General features: G+C 68.1%; 5 protein-coding genes across 5 annotated transcripts; 3 read left to right on the forward strand and 2 right to left on the reverse strand.

Moving 5' to 3' along the window:
* Nucleotides 1-1694: 1694 nt before the first annotated feature.
* Nucleotides 1695-4177, forward strand: CHLNCDRAFT_133443 (hypothetical protein; the record flags this gene model as incomplete). The annotated part of the gene is made up of 9 exons (XM_005851812.1): nucleotides 1695-1868; nucleotides 1978-2077; nucleotides 2256-2363; nucleotides 2540-2625; nucleotides 2757-2904; nucleotides 3118-3191; nucleotides 3322-3389; nucleotides 3600-3819; nucleotides 4064-4177. The coding sequence occupies 9 exons, from the start codon at nucleotides 1695-1697 to the stop codon at nucleotides 4175-4177; spliced, it is 1092 nt and encodes a 363-aa protein (XP_005851874.1).
* Nucleotides 4178-4941: 764 nt separating this feature from the next.
* CHLNCDRAFT_55943 (hypothetical protein) lies at nucleotides 4942-7462 on the reverse strand (the record flags this gene model as incomplete). The annotated part of the gene is made up of 8 exons (XM_005852147.1): nucleotides 7350-7462; nucleotides 7204-7227; nucleotides 6918-7058; nucleotides 6470-6589; nucleotides 6054-6185; nucleotides 5730-5843; nucleotides 5255-5452; nucleotides 4942-5064 (listed from the first exon to the last, which is right to left on the reverse strand). Exons 1-8 carry the CDS (start codon nucleotides 7383-7385, stop codon nucleotides 4942-4944), a joined length of 888 nt encoding a protein of 295 aa, XP_005852209.1. The 5' UTR covers nucleotides 7386-7462.
* Nucleotides 7463-7918: 456 nt separating this feature from the next.
* Nucleotides 7919-9756, forward strand: CHLNCDRAFT_33597 (hypothetical protein; the record flags this gene model as incomplete). Its single annotated transcript, XM_005851813.1, has 7 exons — nucleotides 7919-8072; nucleotides 8299-8349; nucleotides 8494-8646; nucleotides 8814-8918; nucleotides 9045-9167; nucleotides 9329-9448; nucleotides 9622-9756. The coding sequence occupies exons 1-7, from the start codon at nucleotides 7998-8000 to the stop codon at nucleotides 9754-9756; spliced, it is 762 nt and encodes a 253-aa protein (XP_005851875.1). The 5' UTR covers nucleotides 7919-7997.
* Nucleotides 9757-15606: 5850 nt separating this feature from the next.
* Nucleotides 15607-17852, reverse strand: CHLNCDRAFT_49610 (hypothetical protein; the record flags this gene model as incomplete). Its single annotated transcript, XM_005852148.1, has 4 exons — nucleotides 15607-15827; nucleotides 15961-16192; nucleotides 16358-17097; nucleotides 17738-17852. 4 exons carry the CDS (start codon nucleotides 17850-17852, stop codon nucleotides 15607-15609), a joined length of 1308 nt encoding a protein of 435 aa, XP_005852210.1.
* Nucleotides 17853-19938: 2086 nt separating this feature from the next.
* Nucleotides 19939-21277, forward strand: CHLNCDRAFT_133450 (hypothetical protein; the record flags this gene model as incomplete). Its single annotated transcript, XM_005851814.1, has 5 exons — nucleotides 19939-19951; nucleotides 20074-20096; nucleotides 20410-20607; nucleotides 20843-20989; nucleotides 21215-21277. The coding sequence occupies 5 exons, from the start codon at nucleotides 19939-19941 to the stop codon at nucleotides 21275-21277; spliced, it is 444 nt and encodes a 147-aa protein (XP_005851876.1).
* Between the last annotated feature and the right edge of the window lie 212 nt (nucleotides 21278-21489).

Genomic DNA, 21489 nt, shown 5'->3' on the forward strand with positions numbered 1-21489 from the left:
GGCTGGGTGGCAGGGCAGGCGGTGCATCATTGCACCCAAGCGGCTGCAGTGCATTGCGCACACTCCTGCTGCTGCTGTTGCTGCTGCCGCATTCAGCCCTCCACCCTCACTGCTGCAGCTGCGCGAGCATCTTCTCCACCCGGTACTTCATCACCGGCTGCCCGTGGCTGGTCTTCTTGTACAGCAGCTTGGACCTGGCGGCGCGCTGCTTGGCGTCTGCCGCCAACTTGGCGCGCCGCTCCTCCGCCACGCGCTGCTGCTCCTCCCGCTCCCGCTGCTTGGCCTCCTGCGGCAGCAGGCAGGGGTGAGGCAGGTGCGCGGAGGGGTGGGCGGGACCATGTGAGCGTGGCAGCAGCAGGCGTGGACACCGGAGCTGGCAGCTGTCAGCCAGCAGGCAGCACGACGCGGCTTTGCAGCTGGGCAGCAGGCAGCCCCACCTTGTCGGCCTGCACCTCGGCTGCAATGCGCTGCACATGCGACAGCGGCTTGTGCTTCCTGCCCTCACCCCGCCCGCCGCGCCCGACCCCACCGCCTCGGCCACCACCTCGGCCACCTGGTCCGCCGCGGCCAGCACCCGGCTGCTCCTTCTGCTGCTGCTGCCGCTGCGGTTGCTGGGATGGGGCACTGCTGGTGTGCTGCCGCTCCCCGCCTGCGCCTGGCTGCTCGCCCGCCTGGTCTTCCTGCACTGGCTGCTGCTGCTGCTGCTGCTGCTGCTGCCGCTGTGCTGCTGGTGGATGCTCCTCATCCGAGTATGGATCCTGCAGAGGGGCAGAGCGTGGCAGCTGGCAGCGAATCAGCGGCGGCGGCGGCGGCGGCGGCAGCGGGATGCAGCATGCAAGCGGTGCCGGTTCCAGCCAATGACGCAGGGCGCGTAGGCACCTGTGACAGCTTGAACTTGGGCTCTATCTTGTCCCCCAGCCGCTGTTTCAGCTTCTTGAGCTTGTTCACTTTGGCGGCGTTGAGCGCGCGCTCTTTCTCCTGCTTGGCACGCTTGTCGTAAGAGGATTTCTTCAGCTTGCTGAACTTGTCCAGGCTGAGGCCCGCCGCAAACTTCTTGTGCGGCTTCTTGTGCCCGTGTTTGGGCTTGCGCAGCGTCTCCATGGTGACTGGGGTTGTAGAGGCGCAGGGAGATGGCGGGTAAAAGTGAATGCTGGTGAGTCTTGGGCGAGGTACCCGCCTGCTGTCCCGCCGCGGCCGCGCCGGCCGTTGCCAGTCCGCTTACTTCAAGCTTCACGGGCAGCGGTGTGCCTTGAGTCATGGCCAATTCCAATTTCACACGCGGTGAACGTAATCCGGCTCCAAAATATCATCATTCTTGCTACATTGTGGCCCCGCACTGTCGCCACGGAGCGAGCAGCTCACCGTCTCCACTGCATGAAGCGACTGAGCACTGCCACCTGCCTGGCTTAGCAAATCGGCTGACAGCCGGACACTCTGGATGTAGTTAAATGGGGGGTGACGGACTTACCCCATGAACAACATGGCCCCGTGAGCGTCGCCATTGGTGCCGCCCGCCGCCAAGTCAGCATGCATCAGAAACACACAAAGAACCCGTCTGAACGCTTTAGCGCTGCAGATCACTTCTCAGTTCACTCCACCAGAGCACAGAACACCCGCCGACACTGATACGCCATACTCCGGAAGCGCAGAAGACCAACCCAAGCCTGCTCTGCTCCCGGCGTCTCGGAATAGCAATGTCAGACACGGAGATGGATGGGCGATGGGCTGGGGCGCAGCGCCTGCTGTCAAACACAAAGGTCTCGGATGTGTGCAAGACGGGGCAGAAGATCGTGCTGCTGGAGCACAATCAGACGATAGGCGACGCCCTGAAGACGCTAGCGAAGAACGGCATCCTTAGTGCTCCAATGGTGGGTGGGGCACCACCGCCGCTGCAGCCGCGCTCCTGCGGACTCGCCGAACCGACACACGGCCACCCTCGCAGCTGCACGTCATCCCCCTGCTCCTCCAACCCTGCAGGTCATCTCGCCAGACATAGAGGAGGTGCAGGGAGGATCGATGAGCCCACAGCTGCTGGGCTGGATCGACGTGGCCGATGTGTTGCGCGGCTTCCTGCAGCGTGAGCCGTGCCCGCGGGGCCAGCCCTGCAACCCGCTGGCTGGGGCGCTTGCCTGCACGTCAGTGGGTGAATGCCATGGGCCGCTTGCAGTTAGCAGGTGAAGAGCCACCAGCCCTACAACGGCTCCTGGGCGGCCCAGATGTCGAACAATGCCTGTGTGGCGGGGCGCTGGCTGCAGACCTGCAGGAGGCGGGGCACGAGCTGCCCACCCAGATGCTGAAGCTCATGACTCTGCTAGAAAAGGAAGGGCCGGTGTTCAGCGACCGGCTGCTGGTCACAATCAGGGGTGGGTGGCAGCTCCGCTTTGCTGCTGGTGCGTCGTGGTGGCGCCCGTGGGAGCGGAGGGTGGTGGTGGATGGGGCTGGGGCAATGCGGGGGCAGGAGAGGACGCTGGGGGCTCAGCTGGCTGCTGTTGCGCGGCGCGCGTGCACACTGCCTGGCCTCCTGGGGGTGCCGCTGCAGGCGTGGAGGACCGCGGGCTGGTGTACCAGGCTGAGGGCGGCACCACCTCGTTGCTGGACGCCATCCGCAACCTCTTCCTGCGGCCCGTGGACGGCGAGACCAAGGCACGCGCTCGGGCTGGCTGCTGCTGCTGGGCTGGGGCTTGCTGCGAGCGAGCCTGGAAGCAGGCTGCCCCCAAGCCCAACTTGTTGCAGTGCCCTTCCGGTGCCCTTTGCAGGTGGTGCACCGGCTGGCGGTGTTTGAGGCGCACGGCGAGATCACAAACATCGTCAGCCAGACAGATGTGATGCGCTTCCTGCTGTCCCGCGTGGATGAGCTGGGCCCGGTGGCCAACCAGAGCTTGGAGGAGCTTGGCATGCTGACAGGTTGGTGGGGGTAAGGGGAAGCGGGGAACAGGCGCACCGCAGGGATCAAGGCCTGCGGATTGGCCAGCCCTGCTCCAGTCTCTTGCCCCTGCCTCCAACGACTCCATGACGTGCTGCCGGTGTGCACGCTCGCGTGGAATCTGCCGATGTACACAGCACCCCAGCATGGCATCCCACCTGTGTGTGCCCCACGCCACCTCCCTGCCGCTGCAGGCAAGCCGCCGGTGCTGTCTGTGAACCCACACCTGCCCGCCCTGCTGGCCTACGCACAGTTCGCAGCTCAGCAGGTGAGTGAGTGCGGCTTCATGGGATGTGTTCCTTGGCTGCGTCTGATTGTGAGCGGACCTGCACCTCAGCTCCTGCCACAAACTTCTCCTGCGGTGCTGCTGAGTGGGTGGCTGGCACACGCACCCTCAGGTGTCTGGCGCCCCGGTGGTGACTGACAGCGGCGAGCTGATCGCCAACCTGTCCATCTCAGACATCAGGTAGGCAAGGTTGGGGTGGGGGAGGGCCCACGGCGGCCACACAGTGCGGCTGCGCTGCAGCTGGCGCGCTCCCCGCGTGCCACTAGCCACCAGCTCAGTCGCACAGCAACAAAACCAGCACAGTGCTGAGCTGCCTCCGCCGTCACGCCGCGCCCCGCAAACCCACCCCCGCAAGCGCACCTCTGCACCGCCCCCCGCTGCCCGCCGCAGGGCCATCACCGCGGAGCAGTTTGGCGCGCTGGCGCTGCCCGTGGCCGAGTTTTTGGCTGTGCAGCACGGTACCGCGTACCTGGGGTACAGCGCCACCACCAGCGAGCACGCGCGCCACCCCTTCTTCGCCTCGGCCAACCGCTCGGGCGGGCCCGCCAAGGGCGACATCCAGCTGTTCACGGCCCGCAGGGACACCACGCTGGCGCAGCTGCTGCAGAAGGTATGCGTGCACGCGTGCGTGCGCGCGCGTGTGTTTGTGTGTGTGTGCTGGGTGGTACTGCGGGTGGTACTGTGGGTAATGTGAGGAGTGGGCAGCGCATGTTCAGCTGAGCAGGGGAGGGACGGGGTGGGGCTGTCAAGGTGTGGATGAACCAAGGGATGGGAGGGGCTCTCAGTATGTGAGTGTATGGCGCGCCCAGCCCAGCACCCCATGCCCCTTGCGCCTCCCCCACCGCCTGCCCCAGATTGTGGGCGAGCACATCCACCGCGTTTATGTGGTGGACAGCGACGAGGCGCCGCGCGTGCAGGCCGTCATCACGCCGACAGACATCCTGCGCCTGGTGGCAGGCGTGTACTGAGGGGCTGGGCCGCATCCGCGGGGGGGGCCTTTGCCACCATCAGAGCTGCTCACCTGGCAGCCCGAGACCCGGCCTGGCAACCTGCAACGCCCAGCAGTCCCCAGGAGGCAGGCCCACGTGTGCGCATGAGGCCCAACTCACCGTCTGTGCCTGCCGCTCTACTGCCGCCGCGGCAGCAAGTGCGGCCCATTCGTTGCATTTTGACAGCATTGCTTTGCCACGCCATTATACCTCCAATCCCAGTCCCAGCGTACATGTCAGCCCTTTTGTGTATCGTATCGTAGCATGTAGCATGCCACCCGCTGTGGTGCCGTCCTCTAGATGCGCTGCCGCCCAGCGCACAGGTGCCGACATTCCCCCTCAGGGAGGATTGGTGCTACTGTTCACAGCAGCTATGGGTCAGTGTTGCAGTAGGTAGCGTGGCGGGCCCGGGGACGTGCCGAGTCCCAGCCCAGGGAAAAAAGAGGCGGACTGGGGTGTGTCAAGAAGGGCGCTGGAATAAGAAAGAATGAAAGTGGATGAGAGGGGGGAAGCGTGGCGTGTGGCGCTCCCGGCGGGGCAGGCAGCAGCGGGACGCGGCGCTGGCATTGCAGGCAGGCCGTAGGTGGCGGCGACCTTACGCCTTTGCGGCCCAGGGGCTGGTGGCGGCTGCCGCTGGGTTTTGGGCTGGCTGCCTCCTTGCCTCACGGGGAGGAGGCGGCCACCACCCTGCCGTTGCCGGCCTGCCGTCCCAGCCTGGGGTCTGGCTGCGGCTGCCGGGCGCCCTACTCGGAGCGGTGCGCGTACGAGGTGAACCCCTTCTCCCGCACATCGATGCCCACCATGGGCTCCCCCAGGTCGCAGCTGACCTCGGCCACAATGGCGGGGTCGTTGTAGTGGGTCACCGCCTGGAGGCAGAGGGGAGAGGAGGGCAGGGGGTGGGGTGGGGTGGGGCCGGGGCGCGGCTGCATTGTGCAGGGCGGGCAGGGAAAGCACGGCAGCCACAGCAGCCCCTCCCTCGCACACCCAGCCAGCCAGCTGCCCAAGCCAGCCGTTCCGTGGCCCAGGCCCCCAGGCCAGTCCGCCGGCGGCGCGCACCTGCACGATGGCGCGGGCGCGCTTGGCGGGGTCGCCGCTCTTGAAGATGCCGCTGCCCACAAACACGCCGTCCATGCCCAGCTGCATCATCAGCGCCGCGTCGGCGGGGGTGGCCACGCCGCCGGCCGCAAAGTTGACCACCGGCAGGCGGCCGAGCGCCTTGGTCTGGCGCACCAGCTCCACGGGGGCGCGCAGCTCCTGCTTGTGGGTGGGTGTGGTGGCGGCGGTGGGGAAGAGGGAGCGAGGGAGGCAGGGGGCGGGGGTTGAGCTGGAGGCAGGCGGGGGACACACACGCCTGGGGGCTGCACCCGACCTGCTGGTCGCACCCTTGGAGGGTGCTGCCCCACCACCCCTTACCCACCCCAGACCACCACTCCCACCCACACACGCGCGCCCTGGCTGCTCCTCCTTCTCCCTTTCTAAAAGAAACAAAGGAAAGGGGGAAGAAAGCGCGGCCCGTACACCGTACACCCACCTTGGCGTACACATACAGCTCGTCGTCGTCCATGGTCTGCAGCTGGCGGATGGCGCCCTGCACCGCCCGTGCGTGGCGCACAGCCTCCACCACGTTGCCGGTGCCCGCCTCGCCCTGCAGGCAGGGGCGGCGCGCGGCCCGGCTCGGCGCGGTGCAAGGGAGGGCGCCCAGGCAGGCGCCTCCGCCGACGCCGCTCCGCGCGCTCCAGCAGCCTTGCCAGCAACTTGCCACACACACACGCGCGCGCACACCATCCACACATGCGTCCTTGTACACACAGATACGTCCTCCACCCAAAGAAACCCACACCCGCCCCCCCCTCACCTTGGTGCGGATCATGGCTGCCCCCTCGGCGATGCGCCGCAGCGCCTCGCCCAGGTCGCGGCACCCGCACACAAAGGGCACCTTGAAGGCGTGCTTGTTGATGTGGTGCACGTCGTCGGCGGGGGTCAGCACCTGAGGGGCGGGGGCGGCTGGGCGGCAGGGTTGGGGCACGTCAGGCCGGGAAAGATCGCCACACCACCATACGCACGCTCCCTCGCACACGCTGCACCACCACCACCACCACCAGTCACGACCGCACAGCAACGGCCCCTGGCAACCACCAGCACACCAGCCACGGACAAGCACGCACATCACACACACACGCGCATCACACGCACACACGTGCGCGCACACACACACACACACACACACACACACACACACACACACACACACACACACACATACACACGCACCTCGCTCTCGTCAATGTAGTCGATGCCCACTGCCTCCAGAATCTGGGCCTCCACAAAGTGGCCAATGCGCGCCTTGGCCATCACGGGGATGGTCACCGCAGCCTTGATGGCCTTGATCATCTGCCCGGCGGGGAGCGGGAGGGCGGGCACGGAGGGGGAGGGTGAAGGGAAGGAGCACAGACAGGTGGGCCGGAACAGTGGGCTTGTGCGGAAGGGAGGCTTGCCACTCGAGCGCCGCCCGCTGCGCGGTCCGCTGGAGGCCGGCACCCCACCGCGGCTGCCTGCCGGGCAGGCCAGCCGGCTCAGCACTGGGTGGCAACGACCTAGGGCCAGCAGCAGCTGCAGCCACCCCCACCCCAGCACCCTTGTCAAACTCGGCCTCTGCAGCCGCGCCAGACGCACAGCAGCAGCTGCCCAGGCGCCAGCTGCCCGGCCTGCGGAGGCGCACCTGCGGGTCGCTCATGCGCGCCACGCCGCCGTTCCGGCGGATGTCTGCCGGCACGCGCTCCAGCGCCATCACCGCCACCGCGCCCGCCTCCTCTGCGATCCGCGCCTCCTCGGGGGTCACGACATCCATGATGACGCCGCCCTGCAGGGCAGCAGCAAGGGTTTAGGCAGCAGCAAGGGTTTAGGGTGCAATTGGCGGGGCGCTGGCCTTGCGTGCTGCAGCGCAGTGGCCGAGTCCGGAGGCTGGCGGCGGCGGCGGCCCACACTCCAGCCACAGCGCCGCGCACCTTGAGCATCTGGGCCAGGCCGACCTGCGGGGCAGCGGGGCAGGGGAGGCGGGCTGGTTGGAGCGGGTTCAGGCAGCGCCGCCGCGCCCATGCCAACCGCGTCGCATGCAGTGGGCCAGGTCGCACATCGGCTTCCCGAATCGCACCTTGACGGCCTGTGTGCCACGCTGCTGCTCGGCCATACTGCTGGACTTGGTCACCACAAAGGAGCCGGCTTTCCACGCCACTGGGGGCTGAGAAGATGTCTGTGGGTGTGAAGACGCTGCGGACAGGTGGGACGGGTTATTCGTCGCTTCGCTAAAGGCTCCTCCAATGCGTGGAAGTACGTGTACCGCGAGCCACCGGCCCGCCGCCGCCCCTCCGCCAAACAGGACACAGCCTGCCTTCCAAGGATGCATTGCCGGCATTGTTTCCCTCTCATTGGAAGCTTGTGACTTGTCCACCTGACTCCAAATGGCATGCAGGAGGCGGCGCAGTATCTGGCTGGCGCCTCGCCGCGCACGGCAGCGGGCGGGCCTCGTCGGCGACAGCGGCGGCAGCCAGACGGTCTGACTGCTGGAAGTGAGGATCTGGCTGTCTCACAAGCACCTGCCGGTTTGATGCGTGTGCGAACCAATGGAGGGCAACTTGCCTCCATTGAATGAATGCGCTGTGCCGCCGCCCAGGCAGGCCCCTTCATGGAGCAACATCTCAGCCTGCTCCTGATTTGTTTCCTGCTTTCAACTGATTCACTGGTGATCATTAGAGGTATTTGATCATCAGAGGTATTTGAGGGCCTGCCAGAGCGCCAGAAGATGGCGGGTCGGGTGCTGGTTGCGGTGAAGCGCGTTTTGGACTACCAGGCACGAGTGAGAGTCAAGCCTGACAAGGTGCGATGTTGACGTGCTGCCCAAAGCCCGCCAACTCGCCGCCCGACACCCGCCCAAACTGATCGCTGGCTCCCTCTGCCTTAGCTCGCTGCGTTAACTGCTTGTGCTGGTGCACCGTAGGCGGCCTGGCAGACAGCCATTTGCCTCCGCCTCTGCATGGCTCACGCCACCGCCGCCGCCACTTCGTTCCAGCGCCCGCCGCATGTTTGCACCGCCCACTTTGCAGTCAGGGGTGGATCTCACCAATGTCAAGATGTCGATGAACCCATTCTGCGAGGTACGGTGGGCTTACAGTAGGGCAGCGATCATGCAAACAGCCGCCCACATTGTATTGCTGCTCCTTGCCCCGCCTCCTTGTCTGCTCCTCCCCAGCCGCTTCCCGCCCCTATCCCAGCCCCCAACCGTCCCCTCTGCGCCCCAGATTGCGGTGGAGGAGGCCACCCGGCTCAAGGAGGCCAAGCTGGCTGAGGAGGTGGTGGTGGTGAGCATCGGGCCCAAGCAGGCGGCAGAGACGCTCCGCACAGCCATGGCCATGGGAGCAGACCGAGCGGTGCACGTGCAGACGGATGAGGAGGCAAGAGAGAGCGGGAGAGAGAGAGGGGGAGGGGGAGGAGGTTGCATGGCTGCTGCTGCAGCGGCACGTGTTGTGCTGGTGTCGGAGAGGGCGCTGAGTGGTTGCCCGCCAAAATGGGGTGCGCCGATTGGCCTGCTCCCTCCTGCTGCCGCTGCCTTGACCTGCAGGTGCAGCCGCTGGCGGTTGCCAAGCTGCTGGCGGCGGTGGCGCGGCAAGAGCAGCCGGGGCTGGTGCTGCTAGGCAAGCAGGCCATTGACGACGATAGCAACCAGGTTGGTGCGCGCAACCCCTGGCTGGTGCATGCAGCGTGTTGGTGGCTGATAGCGTCAAAGCAGGCTGCCATGACCTGGCCATGTCCCCCTTTGGTGCCGCGTGGCTGTGCTGCTGCTGTCGTGCAGACGGGGCAGATGCTGTCTGCGCTGCTGGGCTGGCCGCAAGCAACCTTTGCCTCCAAGCTGGTGCTGGATGCGTCGGCGGGCAAGGCGACGGTGACGCGGGAGGTGGATGGCGGCCTGGAGACGGTGTGTGAAGCTGCGAAGCTGCACACGGCTGGTGCAGGGCGTGGGCGAGGGGCCGACGCACCTCTTGCTGTCGGTCGCTTTGCGTCCCCAGCCTGGCGCCGATGCTGCACCTCACCTCACGGCCCGTGCCCGCCCGCCTGGCCCGCCCTGCCTGCCTGCAGCTGCGGGTGTCGCTGCCGGCGGTGGTGACCGCCGACCTGCGGCTGAACGAGCCGCGCTACGCCACGCTGCCCAACATCATGAAGGCCAAGAAGAAGCCGCTGGCAACCACCTCGCCGCAGGTGGTGGGGTGGGGGGTGGGGAGGGGAGGGGTGGAGGCGTGCTGTGGGGGATGAGAGTCGGTGGCGCAGGAGGGGAGGGCTCACAGGGCAGCAGGGTGGGTAGGCTGGCTGGCAGGGCAGCCAATCCTGCCGCCATGCCTCACTCTCGCTGCCCCATGTCTCCCTGTGTGCAGGAGCTGGGCGTGGATGTGTCGCCGCGGCTGCAGACGCTGCGGGTGGAGGAGCCCGCCAAGCGCAAGGGCGGGGTGATCCTGGGGTCGGCGGCGGAGCTGGTGGACAAGCTGCGGAACGAGGCAAAGGTCATCTGATGTTGGTCGCCGGGGGTCTTGCTGCCACCTGGTGCCGCGCGTTGGGGCCGCAGGCGCGCCAGACGTGCATCATTCCCACGTCTGTGCCAACCGCCTGCCTGGCCCATGCCCAGCCGGCGGCTTCTGTACCTACCTCTGTATCTCCCCTGCCTGGCGCGGCTGTCAGCTGTTTTGTATTTGGGTTGTTCACACAGCCACAGTAAAAAATGCAATTGTAAAGCGCAACGCAGACCCCGGTTGCGGTCAGTTCCCCATACAACACACAGTAGTACAAATACACAAGTTGCTCCGAGGCGGGCAAGGTAAGAATCGGTCAGTTTGCAGTGAGAGGGAATGGAGAGACGGAATGAAAGGCGCTAGTCGTACAATGGGTGGGGGCGGGATGGGGCCACCCCTTTCCACCAAGTGGGGTTCAGCGGTGTTTGTATGCAGCAGGTCGGGAATGGGGGGTTCGCATCTCAGGAAGTGCAGGAGGCAGAGGTGTTGACGCGAATCACGTGGTCGCATACAGGCGTACAGGCGGTACAGGCGCCCGGGACTCGGGATACAGGTGGTGTAGTGGTACAATGACAGCGGGGCTCGACCAGCCCCGATTGTGGGAAGGCTGGCCGCTCGCCCTCGGCTCCGTCGGCGCAGCGGCTCTTCAGCGCCGCGGCCTGGCGCCGCCGGGCGTGCTGAACACGGCCAGCAGCGTCTTGCTGATCGCCCAGCTCAGCAGCGCCAGCTTGCCGGTCTTGAGGGCCACCAGCCAGGGGTCCTCTCGGTCCAGGCGCCGCCGCGCGCGCAGGCGCACGCGGCCGCCGCCACGGGCGCGGCGCTCCATGGCGTGCAGGAAGAGGTGGTGGGAGGGGTTGACATAAGGGTCGAGAGGCAGCAGCGCCCCGCTGGCGCCGCGGCAGCCGCAGCACAGGTAGGCCTGCGGGCGGCAGCGCAGAATTGATCAGCGCAGAATTGAACGGGCGAGCGGGCACGGGTTGCCACCGGGCGGGCGGTGGATGGTGGAGGAGGGAGGGGCAGCACCCTGGAAACAAACACACGGCGCAGCACAGCACGGCATAGCACAGCACATCACAGCGCAGCACAGCACAGCACAGCACGTGCGCACCTCTGTGGGCTGCCAGTCCAGCAGCGCGGCGGCGGCTACCGCATCCTCGCCGCCCTGCAGGTCCTGCAGGTGCGGCACCGCCCAGCCCGGCACCAGCTGCTTGGCAGCTGCCTCTGCGGCGCCGCCCGCCACCGCCGCCGCCTTGCCCAGCTGGTGCATGGACAGCTTGGTGGGCGGCGGCGGCTCAGCCAGCAGCCGTAGTTCGCGGCCGATGCGGGCAGCCACCTCCTCCGGTAGGTGCCCGCTGCAGGCAGGCAGGCAGGGCAGGCAGGCAGGCGGGGCGGGCAGGCAGGCAGGTGGGGAGCAGGCGTGGCAAGCTGGCGGCCAGAGCGGAAGCGCGAGCGAGCGAGCCCGACGACGCGACAGCAGCTGGCACCGACAGCGGGCGACAAAGGGCTGATTCACACTCGCGCGTGGGGGCGAGCCCGTGCGCACGGGGCCGGGCCCACAGGGCGGCAGGGGCAGTCGCACCTGAGCTCAGCCTCCACTGCCTGCACCAGCCCCGGGGGCAGCCCCCTGCCGCCGTGCTGCTCGCCGTACTGGCGTACCAGCGTGGCGCACAGCTGGCGGCAGGCAATGTCTTGCAGGGAGGCGGCGGAGGTCAGGCCCCAGCCCTCGGCCCGCACCGGCTGGTGCAGCAACTGCGCCAGCCACTGCGGGCGCACCTGCCCCTGCCCCTGCTGCATGCCAGCCAGGGCCGTCTCGCTGTGGCAGCGCCGCGGGGGGCGAAGGGTGCCCGCGGGGCTGGCCGCCGCCTGGTGCTGGAGCTGCGCCGCAGGCGCCTGCTGCTCCGGCACGCCGTCTGCCGCGTGCTCGTGCACGGTGGTCAGGCTGGGGGCCCGCGGCAGCACGCTGTGCCCGCTGTGCCCGCCCAGCGACGCGGCAGGCGCCGCCGCCGGGCTGCCGCCGCCGCTCAGCACCTGCATGCTGGCCGCACGGCGCAGCGCCGGCGCCGGCTGCCGCGGGCGCTCGGGTGGCAGATGGTGTTGCGTGGGCGCGGGGGCAGCGCAGGGCAGCCGGTCGAGCAGGTGGAGGGGGCTGTGCAGGAGGGTCTGCAGGGGAGGTAGGCAGCAGCGGCGGCGGCAGACAAACACTGTTAGTGCACTGCCTCCAGCACCCTTCAGGCCGGGCCATGCACCCTCAGCAGTGGCTCTCAAGCGGCTGCGACTGCCGTCCTGGGCGAACAGGCTGCTGCCTTGCCTGGTAATCCACAGGCGAGAAGAGCTCCCAGCGGGTGGGCCTGTCCAGGGCGTTGACCGTGGTCAGCAGGCCGTCGGGCAGTACAGACAGGTACAGGTGGCGCCCGCCCACCCGCCGCACCGAGCGGATGCTGAACCCCGCCGCAGTGGGCCCTCCGCCGCCGCCGCCGCAGGTGCCGCCGCAGGCGGACGTCACAAACCCGGCCGTGCCGGCCGCCTTCTCGCCGGCTGCCTCGCCGGCGCCGGCTGCCTCGCCAGCTGGCGCGGCGGGCTGGCAGCCTGGCAGCGCGGCCCAGGCCGGCTCCACCCAGAACAGCAGGCGCTCGTCGGGGTGCACGATTGCGCCGCCGCGTGCATCCAGGCAGGGCGCCCCCAGGTCGTCCACGTACAGGCTGCGCCCGCTGGCGCCGTGGCGCAGGCTGTACACCGCGTCCCCGTCGTGCTCCAGCAGCCAGGCCGCAGCGGCCAGGGCCGCCGACGCGGCGGCGGCGGAGCCGCCGCGCGGCGGCGGCGGCGGCAGCAGGGCGCCGCCGGGCCGGCTCTGCGACTTGCGGGCGGACAGCAGGTGGCCGTGGGCGGTGAGCAGCAGCGTGGGCTTGCTGCTGGCCAGCTCCAGGCTCAGCCTGCTGGCCTTGCCTGGCCCGCCGCCGTCCGCGGCCACCAGGCCGCCGTTGCGCACGACCAGGGGCGCCAGCGCGCGGCACGCGCCGTCGCCGCCGCCGCCGCCGTCCTCGCCCCGCGCCGCGCCCGCCGCCGCCGCCGCCGCCGCCGCCTGCGGCTGCTCGGCCAGCAGGGCGAGGTCGCCGCTGGGGGACAGGTGCAGGGTGAAGCGCTCGCGGCCGGCGGCGGCGTGCTGGCGCCGCACCACCACCTGCCCTGTGGCTGAGTCCCAGGACAGCAGCTGGCGGCCGTCGGCAGTCCACAGGGTGCAGCTGGGAGCCACCAGCGCGCCGCCCTGCACCCGCAGCGCCGCCGCCTCGCCGGGGGTCAGCAGGAACTCCTCGCGGCAGCACACGGCGGGCGCGGAGGCGCACAGCGCGCCGCCGGCCGCGGCCGACAGGTAGCCGCCGCCGTCGTGCTCGCAGCGCAGCGCGGCGCGCAGCGGCCAGGCCTGCTGGCTGTGCGGCGGCAGGCCTGCCTCCTCCAGCAGGAACAGCTTGGAGGCTCGGTCGCGGCCCAGCGGCAGCCGCCCCGCCACCGCCGCGCCGCCGGGACCGGCTTGCAGGCACGTCTTGCCTGCCAGCCGCAGCGCCACGCCTGCGGGCAGGGCAGGGCAAGCCGGCGTTTGAATCATGTGAGGGTGGGGGGCGGGACGGGGGCGCAGCTGGCTGGCAATGCACCCCCAGACACATGCAGGTCGCTGGCGGCAGGCTCCCATGTGCCGCAGGCATGGCAGGGCCTTCATGTTGAGGGTCCAGTGCTCGGGTGTACCGGCAACCCTGGCCCTGTGATGCTGAACCCCCTGCGGCCGCCGCCACTCACGTCTGTCTAGATCCATGAAGAGCTGCAGGCTGTCTGGCATGTCAGCCAGCCTCAGCTCGCCAGAGGCAGCCGTGAGGAACTTGCCGCAGCCCGCCAGCTGCAGCGTGTATCGCCCCGCCGCCACCGCCCGCAGCACCCAGGCGTCGCGCCGCCGTGGGCCGGCTGCAGGGCTGCCGCCGGGCCCACGGCTCCCAAATTCCAAGCGACCATCGACGGCGCGCAGAGCGTGGCCCTTTGAGTCGACCAGGTGCACCAGGGAGCTGACTACAAGTGGGTCTACATACCCTCCTGGCACCTCCTCCTGCCCTCCCTCCATGTCTGAGAACCGATCTGGCACTGTGCAAGCAAGTGTGGTGGCCTGGAGAGCGGGTGGCGAGCTGTTTCCTTTTTTCGCGCCCTGGCCGTGTGCTTTCTTGGTCGGCCGGCCCGACCGAATGGCGAGAGTTGGACGCCCACTCTCCACTTTCTGACTGTAACTTGCGGTGGTGGGGTGGGGGTGGCGGCAGGCTGTGTATCGGTGCCTGCGGCGATTGGAAGTGCGTCTTTGCTGCGACTACGGTGAATAGCGGGGTGGGGGCAACCGGTGCATTGTCGCGCCGATGTCCAAGGCCACAGAGCCCAGCGCCGAAGAGGACATTGTGGCCAGCGGCGAGGCGCTGCGCACGGTGCGGCGGCTGGCGGCACGCAGTGCCTGCACAAGGACCCGACCTGCTGCGCCCCGGTCTGTGCTGCCTTTGGATATATTCGCCTGCCTCCGTATGTTCCTGCATCAGCTCCCACTCGCAGACGCTGCCAGGGCAGTGTCGGCTTGCGCTGCCAAGCCAACGCCACTGCCGCCGCCTTCGCGGCCGCAGGTCGCGGGGTGGCTGGGGGTAGGTGACGTGGACAATGTGCTGGAGAAGGAGGGCCTCAACCCGGAGTTTGAGATGGGACGCCAGCAGGGGCTGGGGCTGGGGGCCAAGTTCCTGCCCCACCACAAGGTGCGTCAGGGCTGGGCTTCCACGAGGCAAACCGCGGTGGCTCCTGCACTCTTGCCCCAGGCCAGGGCCATCTTTCCCACCTGCCCTCTCGCTCTGCACTGTCGCTTGGCCTGCTTCACCGACGTGCCCTGCAGGCGATTGCGCTGACGTCTGGCGTGGAGCAGCGACTGGGCAGCAAGCTGAAGCGCTCGACGGAGCGGCGGCTAGCAGAGGAGGCGCAGAGCGGCCAGCATCAGCACAGCCGGGAAGCAGCCCTGCGCCACGGCTTTGGCGGGCAGCACGGCCAGCGTCACGGCAAGGCGGCGCGCCGGCCGCAGCAGGTGCACCAGCCTGCGGGGGCGGCAGCGCAGGCCAGGGGCGGCGCTGACGAGGATGACGACAGCGAGGAGGAGGAGGGACGTGGCAATGCCTTTGGCAAGGGCAAGCATGAGGCGAGCAGGCAGGTCGCCTTCAACCGGAGCGACCTGCTGAGAACCAGCGAAGCAGCACACGGCAAGAAGCGGAAGCGGAAAAAGGGCGGGCAAGCGCTGCCGCCGCCTGCAGGCACCTAGTGCTTTGTGCAGCCCAGCGGGGCTCCTCCCCAGGCGGCCGTTGTATCACCCCTTTGCTTATCGAAGGGGTCCCTGTAAGCTTGCACTGTCTGCTGCACCCCCCAGCAGTGTCACGCAACTGGAGGAGGACTTTAACTTGTTCAAACAACAGCAGTATTCGAGCACAGTGTGATGCTGGCGATCCTCTCGGAACAAAATTCAATCAGGCATGAAATCTGCTGGAAGTACAAGAAAGCAATTGACGCATTGACACAGGTGTGGCGACAACAAGCGTGAAAATGGCGATGGCGATGCGTGTGTTCCCATCCCTGGCACAATACAAGTTATGCATAGGCGCTAAAGCGCCCTGCACGCACCGCTGAGTGACCACCCTGGCAGCTCAGGGTTGGCCAGCCGCAGCGCCATCAGCCGCTGCAGTGGAAAGGAGACAGCACAAGCAAGACAGCAAATTCATGGCACTGCAGCTCTTCCCTGCCACGCTGGATCGTTCCCTCCCTCCCTTCCTCCCTCCCTCTCCCAGCCCTCTTCCAAACTCAGCCCAACACTCGGCCGGATTCCAGCCAAACAGACCACACAGACCCACCTGTGTTAACCAGCTCTACTGGCGCCACAACCTCCTGCTCCTCGGCTGGGCTGGCTGACTGGGGACCCGGGGGCAGAGTGCTGGCCTGGGCTGCAGCCGCATCCACAGGCGCTGCTGCCGCATCCGCAAGCGCCGATGCCACCGCCGAAGGCTCTGCAGCGGCCTTGTCATCTGCAGCACACATGTGTGGGGTGAGGACGAGGCAACCGGCTGCATGTACCATCCCCACAGGCGACCAAGCCACAGCGCAGCCGACAGCAGTGCAGCCGGCCGCAGCGGCAGGCGACATGCGGCGGCGGCGCACCCGCCGAGCCCTGGGCTGCCGATGACGCCTCCATTCCAGCCCTGGCCAGTGGCACCACGACAAAGGCCGCCACCGCCACCGCCCCAGCCGCTGCCAGCAGGCCAGAGGAATGGGTGAGGAAGTCGAAGGCAGACTTGGCCGCCACAGCCGCCACGCCGACCTTGGCTGTCAGCACAGCGGTGTCCATGCTGGCAGCAGCGGAGACGACACGCTCGGCTTCCATCAGGCCGCCCTGGCGGCAGGCACGCGGGCGGCAGGCGGGCAGCACAGGTGAGCCCTGGCCAGCAGCAGCTGGTGCGCCCTGCTGTCATCCCTTCGGCTGCCTATGCAGGCTCGCCCAACCCACCAACTACATCGCCACTCCTTGCTGTTGGGCGCCCGCCCAGCGGCCACCCACCTGCGCGATTTCTTGCACTGCCGTGGTTGCGGCCTCCACCTCGCCCACCGCAGTCCCCACAGTCTTGCTGGCCATCTCCGCAGACTGCCCCGCCACCGCAGGCGCCTCTGCCAGCAGCCGCGTCACCTGCGCCGCCACGTCGCCGGCCGCGGGAGCCGCGGCGGGCAGCTTGCCCACCACCGCCTCGGCCGCCGTGGCAGCGGGCAGCGCGGCAGACGCGACTGCCTCCACAGGAAGCTGCCCCACCACCGCTGGCGCTGCTGCTGACGTGGAGGCGACGACGGCAGGGGCGACAGTCGGGAGCTGCGCCACCACTGCCGGCGCCGCGGCCGAGGTGGTGGCGACGACTGCCGGCGCGGCCACCGGGAGCTGGCTGGCCACCTCGGCCGCCGCCGCAACTGGCAGCGCTGCCATGGCGGCATCTGCAATGGCCGGCACCGCGGGTGCAGCAGGCAGCTGCGTCACAACTGCCTCGGCCACCGCCGCAGCTGGCAGCGTGGCGGCGGCGGCGGCATTGGCTGCCGCCTCCACAGCAGGCGCCGCCACGGTGACAGCCGGCAGGGCCGCGGCGGCCACATCGACGGCGGCCGCGGCGCTGCCTGCGGCGGCAGCCACGTCGGCTGCCACATCCGCTGCTCCTGCTGCCGCCGCCACTGCTCCCGCTCCCGCCGCCGCCAGGTCGGTGGCTGCCTCTTGGGCCACCACGATGCCGCCCAGGCTGGCCAGGCCCGCCATGGTAGCTGCAGCAGGGAGCAGGGAGGTGCCTCCAGCATTGTGTGGTGGGTATGTGTGTTGCTTGGGAAAGGCCTCGGCTGGAGTGCGGGCGCGTGCTTGTGCTTGCCTGCGGCGTTGCCCGGCTCGACCTTGGCGCCGCCCTGCTTGGCGGAGCTCTTGGCGCCCGCCTTGGCGCCCTTCTTGATATTGCTCGTCTTGACATCTGCCTTCTTTCCCTTGCCAGCCCTAGCAACAACCACAAAGCGACAAGCGCATGTGGGCCTGCCGCTCGGCGCCCTCAACAGGCTGCTGCTGCCTGCAAGCTGCGGGGCAACCATCGGGCACTGCAGCGACGACGCGTAGTAGAGCAGGAGAGGAGTCGATCCACTGATCAGCAGGCGGCGCAGCGCATCTCAGCGCGTCGCCGCCATTGCTCGAGGCAGCGGCACCTGGGTGGGGCAGCCTTCCCCCCGTGTGAGCTGCCCTCCACCTTGGCAGCCAATCGATATGCAGGGTTGATATGCTGGTGCTGCAGTGCATGATTTGGTGCTTTCCGCAGCACACTGGCCGCGGCAACGTGGCAACGGTCGGTTGTGAAGGCGGGCGCTCTTCTCTTCCGATGCCAGTCCCTGAGGACGTTGCAATTGAGTTGTGTCAGTTACTCACCTGGAAACTTTGCGGCGCAGCAAAAAAGCACAACACGCGGTGGGCATGACCAGGTGCCGGGGTTGCCGGCAGCGGCGGCGACCATCTGCAGCTGGCACATCCGTCTCTTCCTCATTTTTTTCTGTGACGACACCACCGGATCCTGCAGAGGCCACTGCAGTCCTCTGCCTATCCTGCACTGAGGGCGCGCTGGGAGAATGGCTCGCGCTCAGGCTGACGCGCAGCAGCGCGTGGAGGATTGCTGCCCTTCCGCGGAGGAGAAGACGCACGACGCCAGCGAGCCCAGCACCGCAGCCAAACTCGGCCGCGGCGCGAGTGGCGGCAGCGGCGGGAAGGACAGCGTGCTGCTGGAGCGGCGGCCATCCAGGAGCAGCAGCCGTGTGAAAGAGGCAGACTATACAAAACGCTACTTCTCGCAGACCCCGGGCTGGAGGTTCAAGCTTGCCGCCGGCTACAAGGTATGCTGCTGGGTGCTGACCAAGGCTTGCTGCCCACCGCCGCTGCTGCACGCCGTCCTTTACATTGCTGCGCCGCGCTACTGCCTGGTGTGTGCAGGCACTGCTGGCCCCAATCCGATAGCTTGCAACGGCTACGTGACTGGCGGTGCTGCAATCAGCCACGGCTGGCGTGTTTGCCGCTGCCCATGGGCTGGCGGCGGGCTGGCGGCTGCGGCTGCCCAGGGTCAGCCCAGATAGCAACTGTGATGAAGTCAACACAACGAATGGCAGCCAGCAGCATTGTTATGTTCCCGTCACCGGCAGATGCTGGTATACCTCTATGCAGTACCTCTGTGGGATGTGATTACGTGCAACAGGTTTGACTGCTTTGTTCATCAGCGCGTGCATCCGCATCATCCTCAGCGCCCTTCTCCCCTGCCTGCTATTGCATGCATGTAGCTTCTCCCCTTGTGCTCTTACCCCCTGCCCGGCCCTGCCCGGCCTTACTCTGCCTTCTGCTATTACTTGCAATTTTGCTTGGTGGTCATTCGCTCTGATTCTTGCTGGTAACCTTCGGGCCAGGGTGTCGCCGAGCATCGTTGAGGAGGAGTTGGGGGTGGGACAGGAAAGCGGGAAAATACTCACATATATGCAGGCTCAGCTGTTAAGAGACTGCAGAGCAGCTATTCGGATGTTCAGGACTTGCATCAGACGCGCCTGCTCCGTGCTGGGGTCGAATGAGGGTGGCAGCTGTGCGGCAACGTGAAAAGAGCGGCGCCAGGCGGCCCCCCCGGCCAGTGCCCTCATGCACGCTCAGTGCTGCGCTTCTCAAAACAGGAGCAGTATTGGCACAACAGAGGAGTGGCAGTGACGTGAGAGGGCAGAAGCCCAGACACAGGCAGCTGTCTGGCTGGCTGAATGGGCTCCCGGCCGCCGCCCTGCGGGTGTTGCTTTACGCCGCAAAGCAACGGCCCAGACAGCCCGCGGCAGGCGGCACCAGCCGGCCACCGGGTGCGTCTGGGGTGCCTGAGTGCGCAACCGAAGGGACCAAGTGCTGTCCGAGTGCCACGTTTGGTTGATCTGGGTCACAATGAAGCCGGCGTCACCCGCCGCTGATCAGTCGCGGCGACGACATTCCCCGACCCTTGGGTGCGGGACAGGCGGCGACGGCTTGTGTTTTCCACTGCTGGGACTCCACAGACCAGCTTAAGATCGAGAGGTGGCATGAACAAGCCCGGAAGAGGGCGGGCCGGCACGGCACGGTGCAGGAGGGAGGTGCCCCGGAGACCTCTTTGGGCGCCTGAAAATGGTCCAGTGTCCTTCAAGACGAGATAAACCGGGGTGCAAGCATGCCAGGATCGCTGTGGAAGGCGCCAGGCGGGACCCGCCATCGGACCCAGTTGGAAACCGGGAAAAACGGCGGCAGAAGAGGCTCCTCTGCGGCAACAGTGCCACTATTCCGCCGCCGACCTACCCGTTTGCAGGCGAGTATATTTTGTTGCGTCGTTTGGTGCCCGCTGCAGCCTCCCGCAGCCCTCGCACTAGCTGTTAACAACGGGGGTGCCCCACGATTGCTGCTTCCCGCCCCTGCCGCTGCGCTGCCCAGCCCCGGGCGTGTTGTCTGGTGTTGGTTTGGGCGGCCGCGGGGCGGTCGAGGCCCGCCAGCCGCCAGGCCGCCCTCCCTTCAACACCTCGCCCCTCCTCCCACCCTCCTGCTCCCCGCCCCGCCCCTGCCCCTCCTGCAGACAAGCAACACAAGCAACTATGTCTGGCAAGGGTGAGCGGGCGCCACGATCACTGGGGGCTGGGACCGATCGCCGTTTCGCCTGGTGCCCAGCCCACCCCAGCGCCTGCCTGCTGCCCAGCGGCTGACCCCTGCTGCCGCCTGCGTGTCTGCAGGTGCAAAGGGCCTGTCCGGCAAGGTGCGAGGAGGCTAGGGGTGGCTGATAGCACCGCACCTCCGTCGCTCTTTCAAACTCGGCGGCGCTGCTGGGCCTCTGGCAGAGCAGTTGGGACCTGCTGGGCGGCGGCTGAGGGCCAGGAGGGGCAGACAGCGGCCTGGGCAGTGGGTGGCAGTGCGACCGGCACCCCCGACAGCTGGGCGGCGCTTGAACGGCGGTGCTGCGCGCGACGGCCAGCCAGCTGGGCTGCCGAGAGCTCGGGCTGGGGCAACCCCGCTGCCCGGCGGCGCCGCCTGCCTTCCTCAACCCCCCATGCCCCCGCTGCCGCCTGCAGGGTGCCAAGGGTACCATCGGCATCAAGGGCGCTGGCGGCGACAAGAAGAAGCCCATCTCCCGCTCGGCGCGTGCCGGCCTGCAGTTCCCCGTGGGCCGTATCCACCGTCTGCTCAAGGGCCGCGCCACCGCCAACGGTCGTGTGGGTGCCACCGCCGCCGTGTACACCGCCGCCATCCTGGAGTACCTGACCGCCGAGGTGGGGAGCGCCGCTGGCTGGGGGGGGCGCCTGCCCGCACCCACCCATGGCTGGGTGGCAGCCCAAGGCGGCCGCCTAGCCCGGGTGGGGGGAAGGGAAAACACAGCGGCAACTGGCTGGGGGCCGGCCCCACAGCTGCACGGCTGCACAGGCAGGCGGCACGCTTCGGGATGGCCCCTCCAGCTGCGAGTGCTCTTGCTCGTCCCGCTCACGCCCGCCGCGCTTGTGTTTGCAGGTGCTGGAGCTGGCTGGCAACGCCTCCAAGGATCTCAAGGTGAAGCGTATCACCCCCCGCCATCTCCAGCTTGCTATCCGCGGTGATGAGGAGCTGGACACGCTGATCAAGGCCACCATCGCGGGCGGCGGCGTCATCCCCCACATCGTGAGTTGGAGGGCTGGCGGGGGAGGCCCCCAGCCTGGTGGCAGCCGCGTCCCGCTGGCCAGCGGTGGCAGCGTCGTGATGTCTTGCAGCGGTTTGGCGCACCTGTGGCCGGGGAAGGGCGACGCTGCCTTGCGCGCCGGGCCGATGCCCGTCATCATTGCACCTGTGCCCAGCCTGGCAGCTCCCAAACCCTGGCCCTCCCCCCACCCCTGCCCCGCCCTGCAGCACAAGTCCCTCATCAACAAGCAGGGCAAGAAGGAGGGCTTCCCGCTCATGCCCCCCCTGTAAGCTGCTCGCCAGCCCAGGCAGCAGCAGCGGCCGCGGCATGAAGCAGCTGGACCTCGGTGCGGCTCCTGCCCGGCGCGGCCAGGCGGCTGCTGGTGCCGTCGGCAGCCCAGGGGCGGCCGCACGGCCCGGCAGCTCCACCCTGACGCGGCTGGGTGCCCGCGTGGCGCCCGCCGCCTGACATGACCCCACCCCACAGCAGCCACAGGAATGTG

This window comes from Chlorella variabilis, assembly GCF_000147415.1.
Source record: "Chlorella variabilis unplaced genomic scaffold CHLNCscaffold_1, whole genome shotgun sequence".
In the NCBI taxonomy this organism is placed as follows: Eukaryota; Viridiplantae; Chlorophyta; class Trebouxiophyceae; order Chlorellales; family Chlorellaceae; genus Chlorella; species Chlorella variabilis.